General features: G+C 36.8%; 1 protein-coding gene across 3 annotated transcripts in view; it reads right to left on the bottom strand.

Annotated features, from left to right (window-relative positions):
* Cul3 (cullin 3) overlaps positions 1-19879 on the bottom strand; it is a 75356-nt gene extending 55477 nt beyond the window's left edge. The window contains exons 1-2 of one of the 3 annotated variants that reach the window (XM_028789452.1): positions 19770-19879; positions 2561-2630 (exon numbers count right to left, since the gene is read on the bottom strand). In XM_028789452.1, the coding sequence (XP_028645285.1) occupies positions 2561-2581 (21 nt within the window). In that variant the 5' untranslated portion in view covers positions 2582-2630; positions 19770-19879. Of the gene's footprint in view, positions 1-1360; positions 1483-2432; positions 2631-19769 lie in introns of those variants that run through there. The other 2 variants (XM_028789450.1, XM_028789451.1) reach the window with 2 other exon arrangements.
* Between the last annotated feature and the right edge of the window lie 41 nt (positions 19880-19920).

The raw sequence follows: 19920 nt of genomic DNA, 5'->3' as shown, positions 1-19920 counted from the left end.
TCTAAGAACTCATGTATCCCAATCCACCACCCTTTGGTAGCTTTAAGCAAAATACTCTACTCTTTGTATCTTTCCTCTTTCTTTTAGTGTAATCTCTTAGGATAGTTTTCCTTATTTCCAACAACTACCTGTAAATTTCCTCAACATTCATCCCTTGACTCTAGTCATTTCATCCTCTGAAACATAATGCTTACTCCTCAGTACATGCTACCAAATACCAAATCTCCATGTGAAGTTCTGACTTTTCAAGTCTATCTACAAACACATACTTGTATTTGAAGATCTTACGGCTCACAAGTAAAAGGTATTTTCTAAGGTATTTTCCAATGATAATTGTCAATATAACCTAAAGCAAAACTTACCCCCCCTTCTTTATCTGCTGCAAATCACTTTATAGTCTGATGTCACAGTACTCCTACTAGACGTACAATTTTCCAAGCAAACTAATTTTGTCTGTCTTATTTCTACTCACTCTTCTCTAATCTTTCCTTTTATTCAGATTTTTCAAGGTTTTCTTCTGATTCTAATAAACACCATCTTGACTCTATATCTTCATATCAGTAATCTCTAAATGTTGTTATATTGTCACCCATTAGTATCTCTTAAATCCTTCCACTTTTTAATTCAAAATCATTAGTGATACATTCAAATTTATTAGGCCTTTCCTATGTTCTTTGCCATATAATAATTCAATAATCCTATAATTATTATACTCCACAGTCAACATCCTCTTTCCTCTCTAAGCACAACCAGTTGTTCTTTTGAAAACCATATAAGAACTGCTATACTAGAGTGTCTCCCAGAGCTTGGATGCAACCCTTAATCTTTTATATTAAGACTTGGTTAAGTTTCCTTTCTCATGAAATCTTACAGAGCTCAGGTTAATTTTTCCTTCACATAATCCTTAAACTATTATCACCTATACAACTCATTTGCCACTTAATGCATAAGGTTTCACACTATTACTAGAAGTGTGTCATCTCTCACATAAAAGGAAAAACAACCCCAGGAAGGGATAGTATAAACTACCTCTATGCACCTACTGTATTTTTTTTTTAACTGAAAAGCACAGGTTATCTAACAAAAACTTGATTGCACCATGAACATAATCCTCTTAAAAGTCATGAAATACTAACCTACCTAGCTCATGTAATCTCTTCACTCCACCTTCCAGAGAAAGAAATTCTAGAAGACAGACAGGAACAGAAAGCTGCTTGCAACCCTACAGCGATGACTCATCAAAGAACCATCAATAAACACTGAAACCACCGCTTGGAAGTTTCTACAGGACAGGACATTCATACAGTATCAAAATATCACTGAACAGATTACTTAGGAATTACAAAGGGAAAAATGGTACCTTTACAGTGAAGAAATCTGGCGGACACCAAGTGATCAAAGTTAACATCACCAATAATGGGATAAACTGACAGCATGTGCCTCCTGAGGTGATGCACTGAGGACACAACATCACTTACGTATTATTCCTGCCAAAAATGCACAACCTGAAACTAGTCATGAGGAAACAATCAGACAAGCCAAAATCTGAGGGTCAATCTATAAATCTACTGACCTACAACCTTCAAAAATGCCAATGTGCAGACAGACCAAGTCTGAGGAACTTAGTGGGTGATCCTGGATTGAATCATGGATCAGAAAAAAATTTGCTGTAGAGGACATCACTGCCACATAGGACAACCAGTGAAATCTAACATGGCACTGCACTAACGCTAAGCTGTCTAGTTTTCTTCATACCTCTTTGGTTATATAAGACAACTTCCTTATTCATAGGAAAAATGAAAGCAAATAATATAGGGTAAATGAAATGTAAACCTTATTCTCTAACTGTTCAATAACAATTGCAATAAATAAAATACAGTAATAGACTGATTTGCAAAAAATGTAACAGAATGTATAGGTTAAAAATATGAGTTTGTTTTATTATTCATAAATCATTTCTACCTCCCCCCAAATCTTCAAGAAATTAATATCATAAAAAGTATCAATGAATCTGTGATATGTTACATTGTATTTGACATCTTAAAGCAAGACATTGTAGTAAGTGTATTTTGTACCTGAAATTGCAGTCTGTTCAATGAAAATACTTTATGTTAACCACTAAATTTATCTTTAAAGATTTTATATTTACTATAAAACTTGGCTAAAATGAGTAGTCTATTTCAATTTAAGAATTTGTAAAATGTTTCATTAATTACGATTATATACTCAAACGGACCACAAACTTAATCTCTTCTCAACTATTATAAATTGTGATCTAGCCTATTATAGGTTTTCAGTAAGGTTTTACAATACCGTGACATGCTAAATATAGGCTTCCTGTACCTTGAAAAGAATGTCCTGGCCAAAATACAACAGTATAAGGATTCTCTACAGTCAAAATTGTATTAGCAACAGTCCTGTAAATTGGGTACCTTATTTATGAGATGTTCAGTAACAACTTCTCTTAGTCCAGTGTAGAGCTTTTCTCCATGTTTATGCAAAACCATTGTATATGCATTTCTATAGAGCTCCTCAAAACTAAGACCACTGTTATTCTTACGCTGGATTTCTTGAATTGCATTTTTCAGAAGGTCCCAAATGCTGTTTACATATTTTTCATCCATGGTCATCTGTAATATCCAAGAGAGAAAAGGGAAAAAAAAAGGTTGAAAATAATTCTGTATTTGCGCATATCATACATATTTTGACTATGACTACAAACTTACAATGATTTACAGGGACATTAACAACTGTTTTATCTTAGTAAAATAAGGGATATGTCTGAAGTTGCTTGAGCTAATAGAAACACTCTTATTCAATCCTTTACAACCCCTCCATTCCTAGGTAGACCAAACTGTTCTACTTTAAAATCACAATGGTTTATGTATCCATAAGTCACTTAGTTCTTCTTTTCAAAGTACTGAAAAATACAAACAACCAGACTGCGCAAACTGACCATATCCATCAACATTTTTGGTTGTATGACAATATAACCCGTTAATTCTTACACTCTAAGTACAGTCCAGGAACCAGAAGTAAACAGTACAAAGAAACACAGGATGTCACAGGCCCCACCCCAGGCCTACACAATCAATCTGCATTTTACCAGGAACTCTAGGGGAAATGTAAGCAGAATGTGAAGTCACCTACACTGAAGGATCGATCACTTTGTTCACAATCACCTTTCTCATCATCACTGATTTTCCCCATTTCAATCATTCCTATTTACACCCCAAATTATTAGGTTTGCATCTTCAAAACATATTTTCACAATCCTTTTATTACAACTTTACTTCTTTCTATTTACAGCAAAATAATTAAATAGAAAGGGATTGAAACCATCCCTTACATTCACTGTCTCCAAGTTTCGTTTTCCATTCTTTAATCCTCCTCAATATAACATTCACACCTCTTACTTAACTGGAACGAAATCACCAGTAACTTTTACATTCATAAATCTAGTGGTCACAGTTTCAGATGTCATTTTACTAGAGCCATACAGCAGTATTTTGAAAGCACTCACCAATTCTACCGCGTAAAGAAAAATTGAACTTGCCTCTCTTCCAAGCACTTAACTATAGCCACTTCTTTTTCTTCCCATTTCACTGGTTCCTACTTCGTTTGCTTCTGGGTCTTACTACCATCTTCAATCTTAAACTCACATTCTAGAGAGAGACCTCATTTATTTCTATAGCTGGAAGTCATTCTCAGATTTCCTATATCCTACCTGGTCCTGTCTCTTGCACACTAATGATAGACAGTTCCAGCTGCCTACTCTATGTTTCTACTTGACTGCCTACTAAGCATCTCAAACTTCTCAAGGTTAAGACAAGTTCTAATCTTTTCCCCACATTTCATTTGTCCCGCCATCTCTTCCAACTGAACAAATGTTTACTTCTTCCTTCCAGGTGCTAAGGGCAAACATCCTATAATCACCTTTGGCTATTCCTTCACATTAATTCCAACCCAAAATACAAATCTTGTTCTCTACCTTCCAGAAAAAAAAAAAGCAGAACACAACCCCTTCCCACTAGCTCCATTAATACACTCATGGTAAAACCATCATCTCTCAGTTTTAACAGCTACTCCACAATTCTTGACCTGCCTCCAAAAAGTGATCTCCTGAAAAATGAGTCATGTCATTTACCTGTTCACAAGCCTCAAATAACTTTTCAATTCCCCTGGAGTTACAGTCAAATGCTTGCAAGGTTCTCCCACAGAGCCTTATCTGATTGACTTCATCTTCCCCACCTGTTCACTCTGCTCTTCGCACACCTACTTCCCACCTAGTCTTTGGAATACGGAAATAAACTCGTGTTAGTTTTTGTGCTTCCCCCCTCTGGAATGTTTCACTCTCAGACATATATCAATGTCCCAAACCTACCAGCTGACAATAAACTATTAAGTGGCCATCCTATTTACAATAAATACATCTACCCACTATTGATCCTATCTGCCCCTATTATTTTTCTTTTTCTGATGTTTTTTCTCTAAGTCAAATCTTAGCTAGCTTCATGAAGGTAAACTTTTAAAATAGGCCCTAAGTATAATACTTAGTACATAATAGGTATTTGTAGTTTCTGACTGAGTGATCTTTCTGCTAATATTTGACCACGAAATCCCTTCTGTATTACAAAAATCTACTCAGTTCAGTATTTACAACCTGGGAAACACTAGTCAATCAATACCATTCTACCCTAACTGGGTAAGAATTACTGAGTCAGTAGAATTTTTTCCAAGTTATGTTCATGCATAAAAGTGTAAAAAAGGAATTATAGAAAAAAATCATTTCACTTACCCTACCTATAAAAATAGCAGCTCAACTGCATCAAAAGTATCCTTAAACAAATGATTCAAGCTCAGTCTAAGAATCCTAACATTTTAGGGTAAGCCACATACAAAATGTGATATGTTAATACAGTACTTCCTTCCGTTCACCAAATCGTTCTCACATCTGACTTTAAGAAAATGATAGTCCAGATACTTCATTCACATACACTGAAGTTTTACTCTACTGATGCCTATCAATACTGTAGCAAAGACTCTCGTGACATTAAATAATACGTACACAAAGAGAATATAAAGAACAATTTTAATGAAAGAAAAAAAATGAACTTATTAACTCCAGAAATATCTATATCATAAAATGTCTGTAAGGGGATCTTTTCAGGATCCTTACTATACAACGTAAGCTAGGCAAAATGCAGACATTTCTACACAAATAAATTACTAAAGGGACTTCTAATATTATTTATTCTGACACAATTATGACAAACTACTTTTAAAATTTATATATTTAAGAATTGTTTTACAGGCTGGAGAGATGGCTCAGGGGTTAAGAACACTGACTGCTCTTCCAGAGGACTGACTGCTCTTCCAGAGGTCCTGAGTTCAATTCCCAGCAACCACATGGTGGCTCACAACCATCTGTAATTTGATGCCCTCTTCTGGTGTGTCTAAAGACAGCTACAGTGTACTCATATAAATAAAAAAAAAAAAAGAGTTGCTTTACAATCCCAAGAGCCAGAGGAAAAACATGTTACTGCTACTGATTACTAAGGTAAAAATAATCAAGATAAAATAAAAACAAAGAAATTATATAGTTTACCCCAAATCACCAAACATTACAAAATCCAAAGCGCTGGATTCACCTCACATTTCACATGATAGAGTAAATCAGATTGTGAGTCACTGATTATCTCAACAAACACAATAAGCTACAATAGTAAAGGACACAGGTTTTGTTATTAGAGTGGTCATGATGCATATCGAGGCTTTCTAGCCACAGGACCTCACTTAACTCCTTTAGATCTTGATTTTCTCATTTTAAAAATAGGCTTAATAATATTATCTATCTCAGATACTGTCATAAAAAGTAAATGAGAATATCAGTAAATTTAGCATGATTCATTCTTGGGCACAGTATAGTCCCTTACACTCAGAACAACAGAGGAGACTTAGCTTATAGAATCTCTTGAATTTTCCTATGTGTTCAAACAAAATTTAGGAAGTAGTTTTCAAACTCTCTGTATATAAACAGGTAAAATCTGAAACAAGACTCCATAAGAGAATAGGTAAAATGCCTATCAGTGTTAAGCAGCTTTATTGCAAAAGCATTATTTCTCCATACTTTCTTCTGTCAGTCTTAGCAATCATTCCAGTAATTTTCATCCCCATTCCTCTCTGGCTCTTCTCACTCTCTACAATGGTCCCTTATGAACCTCTATTCATTATTAAGGCTACAAATACTATCCACACATAGGGTTCAGATTCTAGACTGGTTGCAAGAAAGACTAAAGTTTCCCAAACTGTATACAGTATTTTGCAACTATAACTTGTATGCACTTCTTTTCTGGAGAGTAAGCATCTAGTTTTTTAACAGAATTCTCAATCTGGGTTTATTTTTGTCTCACTTGATTATTAATATTTTTTACCTTAGTAAAGTCACAAGCACATGATTGGCTTATGTGGCTCCCAAATTCAGAGTGTCAGCTCAGATTTTGCCCCAAAGCCTAAAACTGCTACATTCAACTACCTGCTGCGTATCTCCAACCAGCTCCAACAACAGATCTAGTTAACCATTTGCACATTCTAAGTAAACTCACCACTATACACATGCCCAAAGTGTTCTCTGTATTACTCTTTTATTCAGTCATGGCCTCAGGTTACTTAATTTTACAAACCAGAAGCATAAACTTACATCTTTCCTATCAACCCTTCTATAGGGTAAGGTGGAATAGAAGGAGTACCATAAGGAGGACACATCCTTCAAGATCCAGTTAAGATTCTTAGTATTATTTCCAGTCTCAAAACCTCCTCTACCCACTACCTAGCCAGTGTTGTTATTTTTGTTTTTTATACTCCCCTTTTCTTAAACTGACTCTCTGAGATTGAAATTTTCCCCCTGGCCACACCAAAATTCAACATAAAGCTCCTCCCTAACACTTAGGATCTATCTAACACAACAATCTTATATTGCTTTACAAGTACTATTCTGTTCCACGTTTTTCATTGGACCATGAGACTCCTAAGGAACTTGTGTTTTTCTTCAATGTCACTTCAGTGGTAATAAAGAAGTAACTGTCAAATGAAGATTGTCTTAGCTAATATTACACTAATGCGTTTTGAAAATGTGAGCCAGTACTAGGCACAAGGATAATGGAAGAACATTTAACGTGCTTATCTGCAGCATCTAATTTTTCAAATAGCAAATGTCTTTTTCAAATAGAAATAAACAATAGTAAGGAACAGACAGGCTCTAAAATCTCCCATTTATTTTCGTACTTACTCATTTATCTTACCCATTATCAAAGACCCTAGAAATCTGCTTAATCATTGCTTTCATTAAGTGTTAGCTGGAAAAAACTAATGGACTAGATAAGCCATTTAGGAAAGGATCAACAAGTTATAGTCTTTCTTTCCCTAAGTAAACAAGTCTAAGAATAAGACAAGAGATAATAAACAAAACAGGCTGTCAGTATAGACTCCTCCATGATTTGGTCCTAGCATTAAGCACAACACTGACAAAATAATTTTTACTAATAGCTTTGCTCTCTCACTCAATACTCATTTCATTAACTTTAACCATAGGAACATTAGGCTACACTTTATAAAGGATGAAAAAAAAATCTTAAGGTTCTATCCTTTGCACATTAAAAAAAATCCTTTAAAGTAATCTAAATTATCCAACCAGAATTTTAGCAGTCCCATTGGTAACACTTATTTGCTTAAATTTGTTATAACTACAGATAAACTCAGGAGTTTTAACAATCAAGGCTTTTAGGAGGGAAAGTGTGTGTGTGTGTGTGTGTGTGTGTGTGTGTACACATAAATTAATGTCTACTATATACTTATAAATACTCTCAGTGTTCTTCCAAGTTCAAGCTACAGAAAGTAAATTCCTCCAACAGGAAAAGCTTCTTTTTAAAGAAAAGATACATAATTACTCTTAGTTTATAATCCCCTCACTAGGCAATAGCAATAAAAATAACTATTGACTTTAAAAAACTGTAATTGTTGACCTACACTGTTTCAAATGCCATAACCTGTTAAGGCTTGAGTTTGAAAGAATGTCTATTACATACACATCTTTGACTGTGCTACAACTAGTAGAAGTTTGGGCAGAAAAATTACTTCATAAAACAAGTCAAATTTAAGATAGAACTGTATTCTTTTGTATCCACTATGTACAAAGCACAACAAACTTTCAGTCTTTTGTGAATAATCTACCACAAATTTGGAACAGGGTGGGTAGCAGAAAAGGGTGAAAAATTTAAACTCCAAGCAGTTCAGAATGACACAGCTAATACTAACATACACACACACACACACACACACACACACACACACACGTTTGAGCTTAATTGTAACCCTCAACAAGGTTTCCTTGGTATACTTTTCTGAGTAATCACTGTATTTTTACCAGCTACAATGGAAACAATTACTAATGCAGCTCCCACTTAAGATTACAAACACCTCAGACTAGTAAGGTGGTCTCTCTTCCTTTGTTATTGTATGCCCCAAACCATACACATGGCACGATGACTAGGTGACATTAGCTAATATTGATAAAGGACCTTACTTTGTTGACAGGATTAGATGACATATGATATCAGCAATAACCTCATTTTTTTAGTACTAATCCCGTAAATAATGTTGACCAGCAAAAACACAGCCAAAGATCCAAGTTTTGGGGCAAACAACACAGTGTAAAGGCACTGAATAAACAAGCTATTAATTCTTTAATTTCACTTTCCTTGTCTATTTGAAGTGAAGAATAGTGAGATGGTGTACTGAATGACAATTGAGAACATTGATGAAAGAACACAGAACAGCATTTGCTTAATAAATCTAAGTTGATTCTTCCTTTACTGAACAAGAGTATCGCTGATGTTTGCATCAATGTCTTGTAAAGTGGAGTCCATTTAGGAATAAAAATATGCTATCAAGCAAAAAGTAAAACACAACAACAAAATTACAACAGAAACACCCTAATAACGTATGTCACGAAGAAAAAAAAAAACATCAAAGCATAGCATCATGGAACAATTCCATGAAAGGCTATCTATACCCAAGTGGTCTCTAATATTAACTTACAGGACAGCTACATTTGTAATAACAGAGTTGAATCAATAGAAGGCTCAATTATGCCCAGCGTTTCAATCTTCACACGAGTAGAATGCTCAGGTGTCATACTGAATGAACATCTAAAGTATCTGGAACTTACTTTTCAAACAGAAGATTAAGCTTTCAGAGTAGTCTATCAAAGTCTGTTTGCTTATAGATTTGAATTATTAGTATTATATTCTCTGAATGATTTTTACATGAGAAACATTTTACAATCCAATCTGACCATAGCAAGAGGCAATCATTTAAGAATATTCATCCCTACCATCTAATGAAGACTGGTTCCAAGAACCCTGGGGATACCAAATTTGAGAATTTTCAAGTCTCTTATTACAATTGTGTACATTTATTTTCTCACATACTTTTAAGTCATTTTTAGATTTCTTATAGTAGTAATACAACATAAATGTTATATGAATAGTTGCTGCACTGCTTATGGACTACAAGTAAAGTCTGTTGAGATTTAAGAAAGATGCCTTGGGTAAATAGACAGTATACCTATTGAAGCACAAAGCTAGCCAGTATCTCACCAGTGGTGCTGTTTTCTTTGTTGATGCAGAAAAGACAGAATCTTGAATAGTTGTCAGAGAAAAATACATGAGGGTATGACTTAGATCCCTATTTCCATAATCTAAAATTAGGTCTTTTAGTAACAGTGATATTATCATTATATTTCCCTTTAAGCTGAAATAACTAGGTTTTTTTTTTCAATAAAACAGTTTTTCCAAATAAAACCTCTATAAACTGTAAGACATAACCAAATTGTGGTTTTATTGGAGAATCAATTACACATATGCCAAAAAAAAGAGAGAAAGGAAAAATAAATGTAATGGTGTAATTTGCCACTATTAGCTTGGTCTTTGAATGGACTAACTCCAATCACTTTTGACAGCTCAAGACTCAACACATTTATCTATGCTACAGAATCTGTTTAGCCTTACCTAAAATGGCCAGTTCACCAACAAAACATGTCAGAACGTAGCTAACACCCGTACTGCTTCATCTGAGAACGCAGCCACCCATGGAATATAGCATTCCCATTTTTAAGGAAAATTGAATTCTGAAAGGCTAGTTTGCTATGAGACAAAATGTTTCACAAATTCTAAGAAGAGCACATAAGCATTACTTCCTAAATTTACATATAAAGAAACTACCTTCCACTGTAATTAAGAGCTGGAATGTGCCTTAGGTAAACTTCAAAGCAAAGTCTTCTCAGTGCTAGGAAGGAAGAGATAAAGTTATCTCTGGAGCTCTCTGATCAGTCAATACAGCTGAATCAACGAGGTTGTGTGAGAGTGACTGTGTGCTGCCTAGTTTTCTGTCAACCTGACATAAGCTAGAGTAATCAGAGAGGAGGGGACTCAGTTGAGAAAAATGCCTCCCTAAGATTGGGCTGTAGGGGATTTTATAGGTTAGCTGACTAATGGGGGAGGGCTCAGCCCATTATGAATGGTGCTATTCCTGGGCTAGTGATTTTGGATTCTGTAAGAAAACAAGGTGATTAAGCTGTAGAGCTTCATGGCTTCTGCTTCAGCTTCCAGGTTCCTGCCCTGTTGTTGGAGATCCTGTCCTGACAACAGTGGTATGAAAGTATAAAACAAACCCTTCCCTCCCCAAACTACTCTGATCACTGTGTTTTATCACAATAGTAACCCTAACCAAGACAGACTGTCTCATTCATAAATAAATAAATAAATAAATAAGCAAGCAAGCAAGCAAACAGACAAAGTGAAGAACAGACTGAACTTGGACCTCAGCATTCCACAAGAATGCAGCATGGCGCGGGCGCGCGGGCGCGCGGGTGCACACACACACACACACACACACACACACACACGGAAAGAAAATGGAGTTGAATTTGGCTAATTTATTTCATTTAAAAACACTTCGTGTTTCTTTTACATGTACCAAAGGAAATATTAACTGAACTATCTAATTTTCAGGCTTTACACTCATTTTATTGTTTACCACTTTAGTATACTCTAAATTGTTTTTAGAAGAACTTAAACTTGGTATCTTTAAGGAATCCAGTTTTTCTAAGTATATACTTAAGGTACACTGTACTATGATGCATGTAAGCTCCAGGGCTCCTGGATCTGTCACCAGCCAATAATTTAAACAACCTTAGAATTACTTTCCCAACATATTTCTATTAAAAAAGCATACCATTCCAGAATCTAGAAAACATTTAACAACATAAGTATGCAGTATAGCAGGCAGAATCAACCTGTGTCCCATTTGCTTCAAGCATGCATGCTAGGCTATGTTGAATATGACCCAACACTTCTATAGATGACAATACCATGTAATGAGATCCAAAAGTTAGATAGACCTGGTAGTTTAATGGAAAACAAAACTGTCTTTTTGAGTCAGACACTTGGATGTGAATCCTGTCCCTATCCTTTTCTAGGTCTGTCAGAACTCCAATTAGATTTAAACAGGAGGAAAAATGTCAACTAAAAGCTGCTTTTAGGATTTGAGAACAGTCAAAAAAACTAAAACAAAATCCAGAATAAAGAAGTGTTCAACACTCAGCAGTTTATTAATCTTATGAAATAACCTCCCATTGAGATGGAGAGTAACTGGACATAAAGAGGAAAACCGTGTTTATTATTACTTAGAGAGAATGCATTAGTGTCATAGGCTAAAGGTTTATTAATAGCTACTTTACAGAGTAACTTTCACTGTGTTAAAAGAATTTTTCTTAGTGATCCTGCCTTGCTGTTTTAGAAGAGGATCACAAAAAATCTTGTATTTTCCACAGAAAGGAGATTCTCCCTTTGATATTTTGGGTTACTTGCTCAGCAGTAACATTTCCCAGTTAAAGAGCAAAATAGGTCCACTCCTTTTTCTCTACTGTTCTAAGTCTTATCAGCAAGTGTTATTTAATTACATCAGACTTTCAGTTGGCTTTAGAAATACTAAAAGGAACGCTTTCTAATAGCAAAAGTTATGCCTTAGTTAAGAAAACTACAGGGCTAGTTCAAAATTTCTTATTACCACCCAGTTAGGGAAGTAGGCCCTGTTAAGTAAGCTGGTGATTAGTGATATTAAGGCAATGGCTAGCCTTTTTCAGTGAAATATTTTATAGATTCCTGTATCAATGGTAATATGGAAGCAGCTCTAAATGACCACTGAGCACAATCCTGAAAACATCCCTTCTACTACAAACCCCTTTCCAGTCTTCTGCAATTTGTGTCTGAGTGTGTCTACCCCACAGGAAAGACTAAAACATTTTAAAATGAAACTTGACTTTACAATTATCAACTCTTTCTTTTAAATCTCCCAGTTACACTACTATTTATTAGAAAGTAATTTTATACTATCTCATTTACTACTTAATATTTATCCTGTGCAAAACTGTCCTTAGCTGTGCCATTTTAAGAATGAAGAAATGGACTAAATATTGACTGTTGTTACTTCATTTACTGAACATTGTCTACTCTGTGTTGTGTACTATTATAACTAGGCTAATGAAAACCAATACAAAAAGACTTGATGTTTTCCTCTAAAAGAAAATTATACTGGTAAATCAAGAGAGAGAGACAGAGACAGAGAGACAGACAGAGACAGACCAACCATTCTATCAGGAATCTTGGCTATGAAAACAAAATGAAATTGGTAATGGAGAAGACAAAAGAAGTTTCTTTTCAGACCAGAGGTAAAGTACAGTGATTAAAAATTAGAATAGCAGAGGCTGGAGAGATGGTTATAAACACTGGCGGCTGTTCTAGAGGACCCAGGTTCAATTCCCATCACCACAACTGTCTGTTAACTCCAGCTCCAAGGGATTTGACACCCTCATATATGCATACATGCAAGCAAAACATAAATGTACATAAAATCAAGTTAAATAATATATCAAAAACTTTCTGACTGCTGAGCAGGAACAGTGAGATCTTACTAGCTAGGTAACAAAGTGCTTTAAGTCACTGAATGTCTGGCTAAATTAATGACCACTGTTTTTCGATTTTCTTCAGTACATCAGTCTAGGAAACATGGGTGATGAAAAATAAAGATGTGGTATCATTCAAAATGGTTTTCCACTAATACTTCTGTCTTTGACTCACCCCAGGAATATATAAGCATTTAATTTAAATTAAACAAATGAATATTCTGACATGCAATGGATAAAAACAAAGACTTGAACTAGAGTTCTGTTAAGTAGACACTAATTTTCTCAAAGTCTGAGTGAGCATAAGTAAGAAGATGGTCAGAAAATAGTAGTACTTAAGAGTCTGAGTCAAAAAAGATGAAGGACGTGGCAGTAAACAGCATTCTAGGCCCTTAATGAGTATAAGAAAAATAGGAACCTTAATTTAACATAAGCCTAACTCCTCAGAGCAAAGCTGTGTTTCAGATGGTAAGAAAACAAGAATATCCTGAGCACATAAGAGTTAGTTAATCAAGCTGGGCGGTGGTGGCGCACGCCTTTAATCCCAGCACCTGGGAGGCAGAGGCAGGTGAATTTCTGAGTTCGAGGCCAGCCTGATCTATAGAGTGAGTTCCAGGACAGCCAGGGCTACACAGAGAAAAGCCTGTCTCGAAAAACCCAAAAAAAAAAAAAAAAAAGAGTTAATCTACAGTGAAAAGAGTGAATCAGAATGTACTGTGAAGTGGGCTGAGGGAAAGGACAAGCAAGTGTGTCCTGGCAGTGTTGCCCTGGTATAGTATGGACTTCAGCTAAGATACAGAAAACACTGAAACCAGAGAATAAGACTTCTACTGTTGAATCTCATCTAATGCTGACCTGGTAACCCATCACACTGTACTTTCAAGTAATTTGTTTCAGATACTAAGGAGATAACCCTTCTAAGAAAAATGATACAAAGACCACTAATGATCTACTACTTTTACTTACAGACTCAAAGACTTCAAACCACCATATGCACTAAATTAATCAATTACTATTGTTTGGCTTAAAGAATTAGTTTAATTACTCACTACCCATGTAAGTGCTATGTACTCCATGGTTTGAAAGGCTGGCTGATACAAACACTGGACAAAACTCATAATCTAAATGAGAAGTGACACAGCTTCAAAAATTAAGTTTAGACTGGTCAGCACATGGAAAACACTGAACAAATTTTAGCTGTATTTCTATCTTGCTGTACAACCATAATGGAATCTATTTAAACTCTACTCAGTTCAGTAATTCTAGAATCATAGATGGATTACAGAGTCCAAGTTGCATTCTATACAACAGAAAAAATAGGGACTTCCTAGAGGCAACCGAAATACCTGACAGTAGGGAAATGTTTAAGCAAATGTGGGAACTGTGAGGTACTAGTTACTAAAAATGTTTTCAAAATATAGTCACAGTACATATAACTATATGTACTATGAGAAGGCACTATTAAAAAGGAAGACTTAGTGGTTAAGGGCACTTGTTGTGAAAGATCTGGGTTCAACTCCCAGTACCCACTTCCTCTAGCACCAAGCACATATGTGGTGCACATCCAAACAAAATACCCCCACACATAAAATAATAAAAATAACTTTTTAAAAAAGGAGTAAAGGGATGGAGATATAACAGGTCAATGTTTCCTGCTTGCCTGGCATATGTGTAGTCTTGGGTTCAAACTCCCAACACCACAAAAAGAAATCAAACAACAAAAAGACAACATACAAAATAAAACCCAATTGAATTATGTAATCACACAGTGCTATGAAACATTAAACATTATCTACTATATTGTCAAAACAATCATATTTTAACCTTAATGATTCTTAGTATTACTACTTTTAGGTTCAGTTTACAATAGACAAAAAAGAACTTATCACTTTATTAACTTATTTTAAAATAAAAATTATCCAATAACATACAAGTTTATCTGCTAAAGACCTGAGAATCTTGAAAAAAAAAATACATTCTAAGTTTTCCACATTTATAATACAAAGAAAAGTGGTAATATTTCTAGTCATAATTCTATATCCTTCCTGAACTGAACAAATGCTATTACTACTACAACTAAGCTGCATTTAATGAATGATCTTCAAACAAACGACTATTTTATGTGAACGATTCCACTTCGTAATTAATGTGCTATATGTGAAAGGCCAAATTTTCACATTATATCCTATACTGTGCAAACAGGCTTTATATTTATAGTTCATAGGGCTGGAGAACGAGAATGGCTCAGTGAAGATGAGTACTGGATACATAAGGATATAATTTCAGATCCCAGCACTCATGTAAAAAGCTGAGCATACATGTGTGAATGGATATCTGTAACCTCAGCTCTATGGAAGAAGGGTGGAGGCAGGATTCCTGGGACTTGCTGGCTGCCAGCCCATCTTCAGGTTCAGTGAGAGAACATATCACAAGGGAATAAGGTCGTGACAGACAAGAACATCCAAAGTTCTCCGATTTCTTCAAACATGCCCACAGACACACATGTGCACATCACACAAATATTTCACACTTAACACAAGTAACAGATATCTTCTTTCTCACATCCATCCATCCATCCATCCATCCATCCTAGAATTCAGCATGGGTACTAGTTTACTTGAGTCTTCTGAACTGCTGTTATACCTAAGAAGACACTGTGGAGTAGACTAGTCCAGAATAGCTGACTAAGCACAATGTGTACTGCTCCTGCAGAAGATCCCAGTTTGGTTCCCAACCACGAAGTTCTCAGTTCTCAACTTCCTATAGCTCCAACTCCAGGGGACCCAACACCCTCTTCTGGCCTCCATGGGCACCTGTACTTATGGGCATAAGCATACACATATAACTAAAAAAAAAAAAGTAAGGGGCTGGAGAAATGGCTCAATGGTTAAAAGCACCTACTACAACTGCTAATGGCTCAAGATTCAGTTCCCAGAATCCATATGGTGGCTGGCAACTGTCTGAAACTCCAGTTCCAGTGGATCTGATGCCCTCTTCCTGACCTCCAAGGGCAATAGGCACATACATGATACAGACATACAAGGAGACAAAAACACTCATATACATAAAATAAAAATGTTTTTAAAGATGAAAATTAATGTTTATTTTCATTTTCTCTTTTGCTTTTTATTTTCTAAAGCAAAGAAGCACTAACTGCTAACTATAAACACTGTTCCAAAACTATTAAGTAGAAAACATAAGTCTCAGTGTAAGCAACATTTTGATACACCTCCTACATAATTTCTCTGTAAGAAAGTAACAGAGAAACAGGCAGTGGTGGCCCATGCCTTTAATCCTAGCACTTGGGAGGCAGAGGCAGGCGGATTTCTGAGTTCAAAGCCAGCCTGATCTACAGAGTGAGTTCCAGGACAGCCAGGACTACACAGAGAAACCCTGTCTTGGAAAAACCTAAAACAAACAAACAAACAAACAAACAAACAGAAAGTAACAGAGAATGAAAACAGATTTACAATTAATTCCTGGCTTTGTGCGAATAAAACTGTTATTGTCCTATATAGTCCTCTGTACCAAGTACCTTCTCTAGGAAGTAAACCTATCATGAAGATCAAAGATGTCCCTTAAATCTGGCAAATACTTCTGTAGCTAGAAACAGAAGAAAAAGACATCATCCACTATACACACAAGTCCTTATCTCTTCATGCTCTAATATCAGTCATGAATGATCTTAACACTCCTGCCTGTCACTATGTGGGCACCACTTGCTGACCATGTTGCACAGGTGAAATTCATCTACAATCATGGAGATTACATCAAGAGTTGTCCCTGTTGTGATTTATAGCAAGCTTTATAAACTATTAGCTGACATTACTTCCAAGACTCATGGTAGTCAGAAAGGTTACAAAGTAGAAGTGATTTCCAGTGTCTCCTAAATCTAAGAATAACATTTTCATTCAAGAATCACATCTCCAATTCCAACCAAGCCTGTTAAAGCTCATGGGAACAAAAATTCTGGACAATACAGGGAGGAATGGCTTTTCAGAGAAAGGTAAACCCAACAGAATATACAGAGCTGAGAATGTACAAATTAAGACACATGGTAAAAGTGAGACAGCCACGGCTATACAGAGAAACCCTGTCTCGAAAAACTAAAAAAAAAAAAAAAAAGAAGAAGGAAAGAAAAGCTATAATCTACATAATGAACAGAAGTATAAAAATTAAGAGACAACTTTTTTGTCAAGAGTTAATACAGAAAATTCTGATTTTAAATAAATTTTGTAGGTTTACTTAAACTGAGGGAGGGGGCAGAAAAAAACGTAAACTGTGCATTAAGGTGATGTGGTGTAACTTACTCTGCTTAATAATGTGAAGGCAAACTTAAAATAAGCACTAAAATGTAAGAGAACCTGATTTGGCAAAACTTTATCAAAAGTACCCATCTATATATGAAATATACTCTGTAAGTTAACTTACCACTATTGTACAGTGAAAAACAAACAAGTCTAACTTATTTCATTCCTTTTACACATCCATTTTGTAAAAAACCTGAAATGAGCAACTGAAACTTGATTTACAGCCTGCCATAAGTTATAACTAAATACATATCCACATAGTGTAACATATACCAGCTGTAGGAATACACATACGTATAAGCATAAATGGTACTTTTTGTGTGTGAAATACTATGTATTTACAACTTCTAAGAGTTCAAGTGGGCTGTACTTATTATATACACGATGTCTAATCTGAATGAAAGAAATTCTGACAGCCTAAAGACTGCACTTCCCATAACTCGATGAAATATCACTGGAGCATTATCTAGCCTCAACAATGAGTGATTATTTTCAACTAGGAACAACCTATGGTTATTTACTTATGAACTAGAAAACAAAACCAAAACAAAATCTCAGTTTCAGTACTAGTCTATTACACACTATTATTACCATCTTCAGCTAATGGTAAAAAATTCTCTTCCTGCTTCTAATCCCTAATGCTAGCTCCTGAAACCACTGATCTTTTCCTTTTACTGATAAGTCCTAAAGCTCTAGGAATAAATAAATAGTGCCTGCATACAGCAATCAGTATATCTTGGACCAATGATGGGGAGAGGAAAACAGGTTCAAGTAGAGAAATCTAGAGGTCAAAGAGTTGCAAACACAGATAAAGGTAGAACTGGCTACTCTGAAAAATATTAACTGGTCAAATATAAGCTCTTTCATGTTTTGTCAAACAACAAAGACTCCAAGAAACAACAGAACCAAGAGCAAACATTTCCTAGAAAAATCGTGAATTAAAAAAATAAATTAAGATAAAAAAAACCATAAAAACAACTAAATCTGAATTTTGCTTAAAAAAAAAAAAAAGGAGGGACAGATTCGGATTTGACAATCACTTGGGTGGTTGGTTCAGTAGGGAAATTATTCAAGCTCAGAAACCTGCCACACTGTCCAATTACAAAGGGAAACATAATAGTTACCTTTATTGGCGCTGTTCTTCCAGCATTTCCCACTTTCTGATGTAACCTCTTATTTACTTAGAAAAATCATTTAAAATGCAATTAATATCAAAATACCTCATTCTCCTGATTATGCCCTACATGTTTACATAGAGCCCATTTATTTACATAAAGGTGCAAGTTTCTGCACGATGACAATATGTCCCTTGCAAAGTCACAATTCTGCATCACTTGTACACTTCTTCGGTATGAGGAATTCAGAGCCCCTCAAGTTCTCCAGGGCAAAGTTACTTAACTCAGACAATACTATCGTGGTCTTTCCTTTCCTCACAGCAAAGGGTACTTCAGGAAAAGCCTGTTCAAAAAGTGATGACAAAGGCCCCCTTTCCCTCCCACACGACAGAATGCTTGAGAGCCTTACAAGGGAAAAACAACTTCCCCCGGCTTTTAAAATTTCTGCTCCACTGCTGGTTTGTCTATTTGACTTGTACCTGTTACTGTAGCGACATGAGCAAGTACATCCAGTTTGTTACAACAGGACATTTTAATTGCCTGCCACTGGCTATCTGATCGAGGCATGACATCCAAAGTTACACTCCATCTACTGAACACCGCAAGCCTGTGACTCAACGTAACGCCAAGAGGAAAAGTTTCTGAAGAGAAAACGTCTGCTGTCGCTAAAAACCTACAAGGTAAAACAAGTCTGAGTGGCAACTATTCTTGGGGATTTCCTTGGCTAAGGCACGGGAAAGCAAGCGTCCAGCTCGTTGTGTGCCTGGCCCTCCAAGAAGTGGAGGGACGATTCTGAACGGAGTGAGTGGGTCAAGTGCTTAGGAGGCTTGCAGGATCAAAGATGCTATAAATACTATGCCCGGTGCTAGGAGTGTTTTGCCAGTGGGCATTTCGTGGCATCTCTGTCAGTGAGTGGGAAAGTCGGATGGCAAGACCGCTCCTGACTAAAGGAGTCGCGCAGAGGTGGACAGTCCTCCCCACCACCCTAAAAAGCCAAGCCGGGTCCTCCTGGAAACCGCACGCTAAAAGTTACACACACGCCCCACGCGAGGGGTGCGGCGGCGACAGCGCGCATCCCCTCAGGGCCGCGGCACCGAGGCCGGCGCGAAGGAGGCCCCGGGGCAGCCGGGGCGCGGGGAACGGCCCGGGAGGTGGCAGCGCGGGCCCCGCGCCGCCCCGTTGCCGGGAAGGCTCGCGCCCCGCCACCGGCGGCGGCCGTGGGGGAGGGGAGGCCGGCTGCGGCCTGTTGGAGGAGTTCAGCCCCGGCCTCGCGTGCGGCTCCCAGCCGCGGCTGCGGGTCCCGGGCGCTGAGGACCGACTCACCGGAAAGGCCCGGATCCGCATCTTGGTGTCCTTCCGGCTGCCCGTGCCTTTGCTCAGATTCGACATGGTGCTCGGCCCCTCCCCGGCGGCGGCGGCGGCGGCGGCGGCTGCGGCTCGCACTCCGAGGCGCCGGTGTCACATTGAACGCGGG

Source organism: Grammomys surdaster, unplaced genomic scaffold, assembly GCF_004785775.1.
Source record: "Grammomys surdaster isolate TR1022 unplaced genomic scaffold, NIH_TR_1.0 125833, whole genome shotgun sequence".
NCBI lineage: Eukaryota > Metazoa > Chordata > Mammalia > Rodentia > Muridae > Grammomys > Grammomys surdaster.
This window is presented reverse-complemented; position numbering and strand designations above follow the sequence as displayed.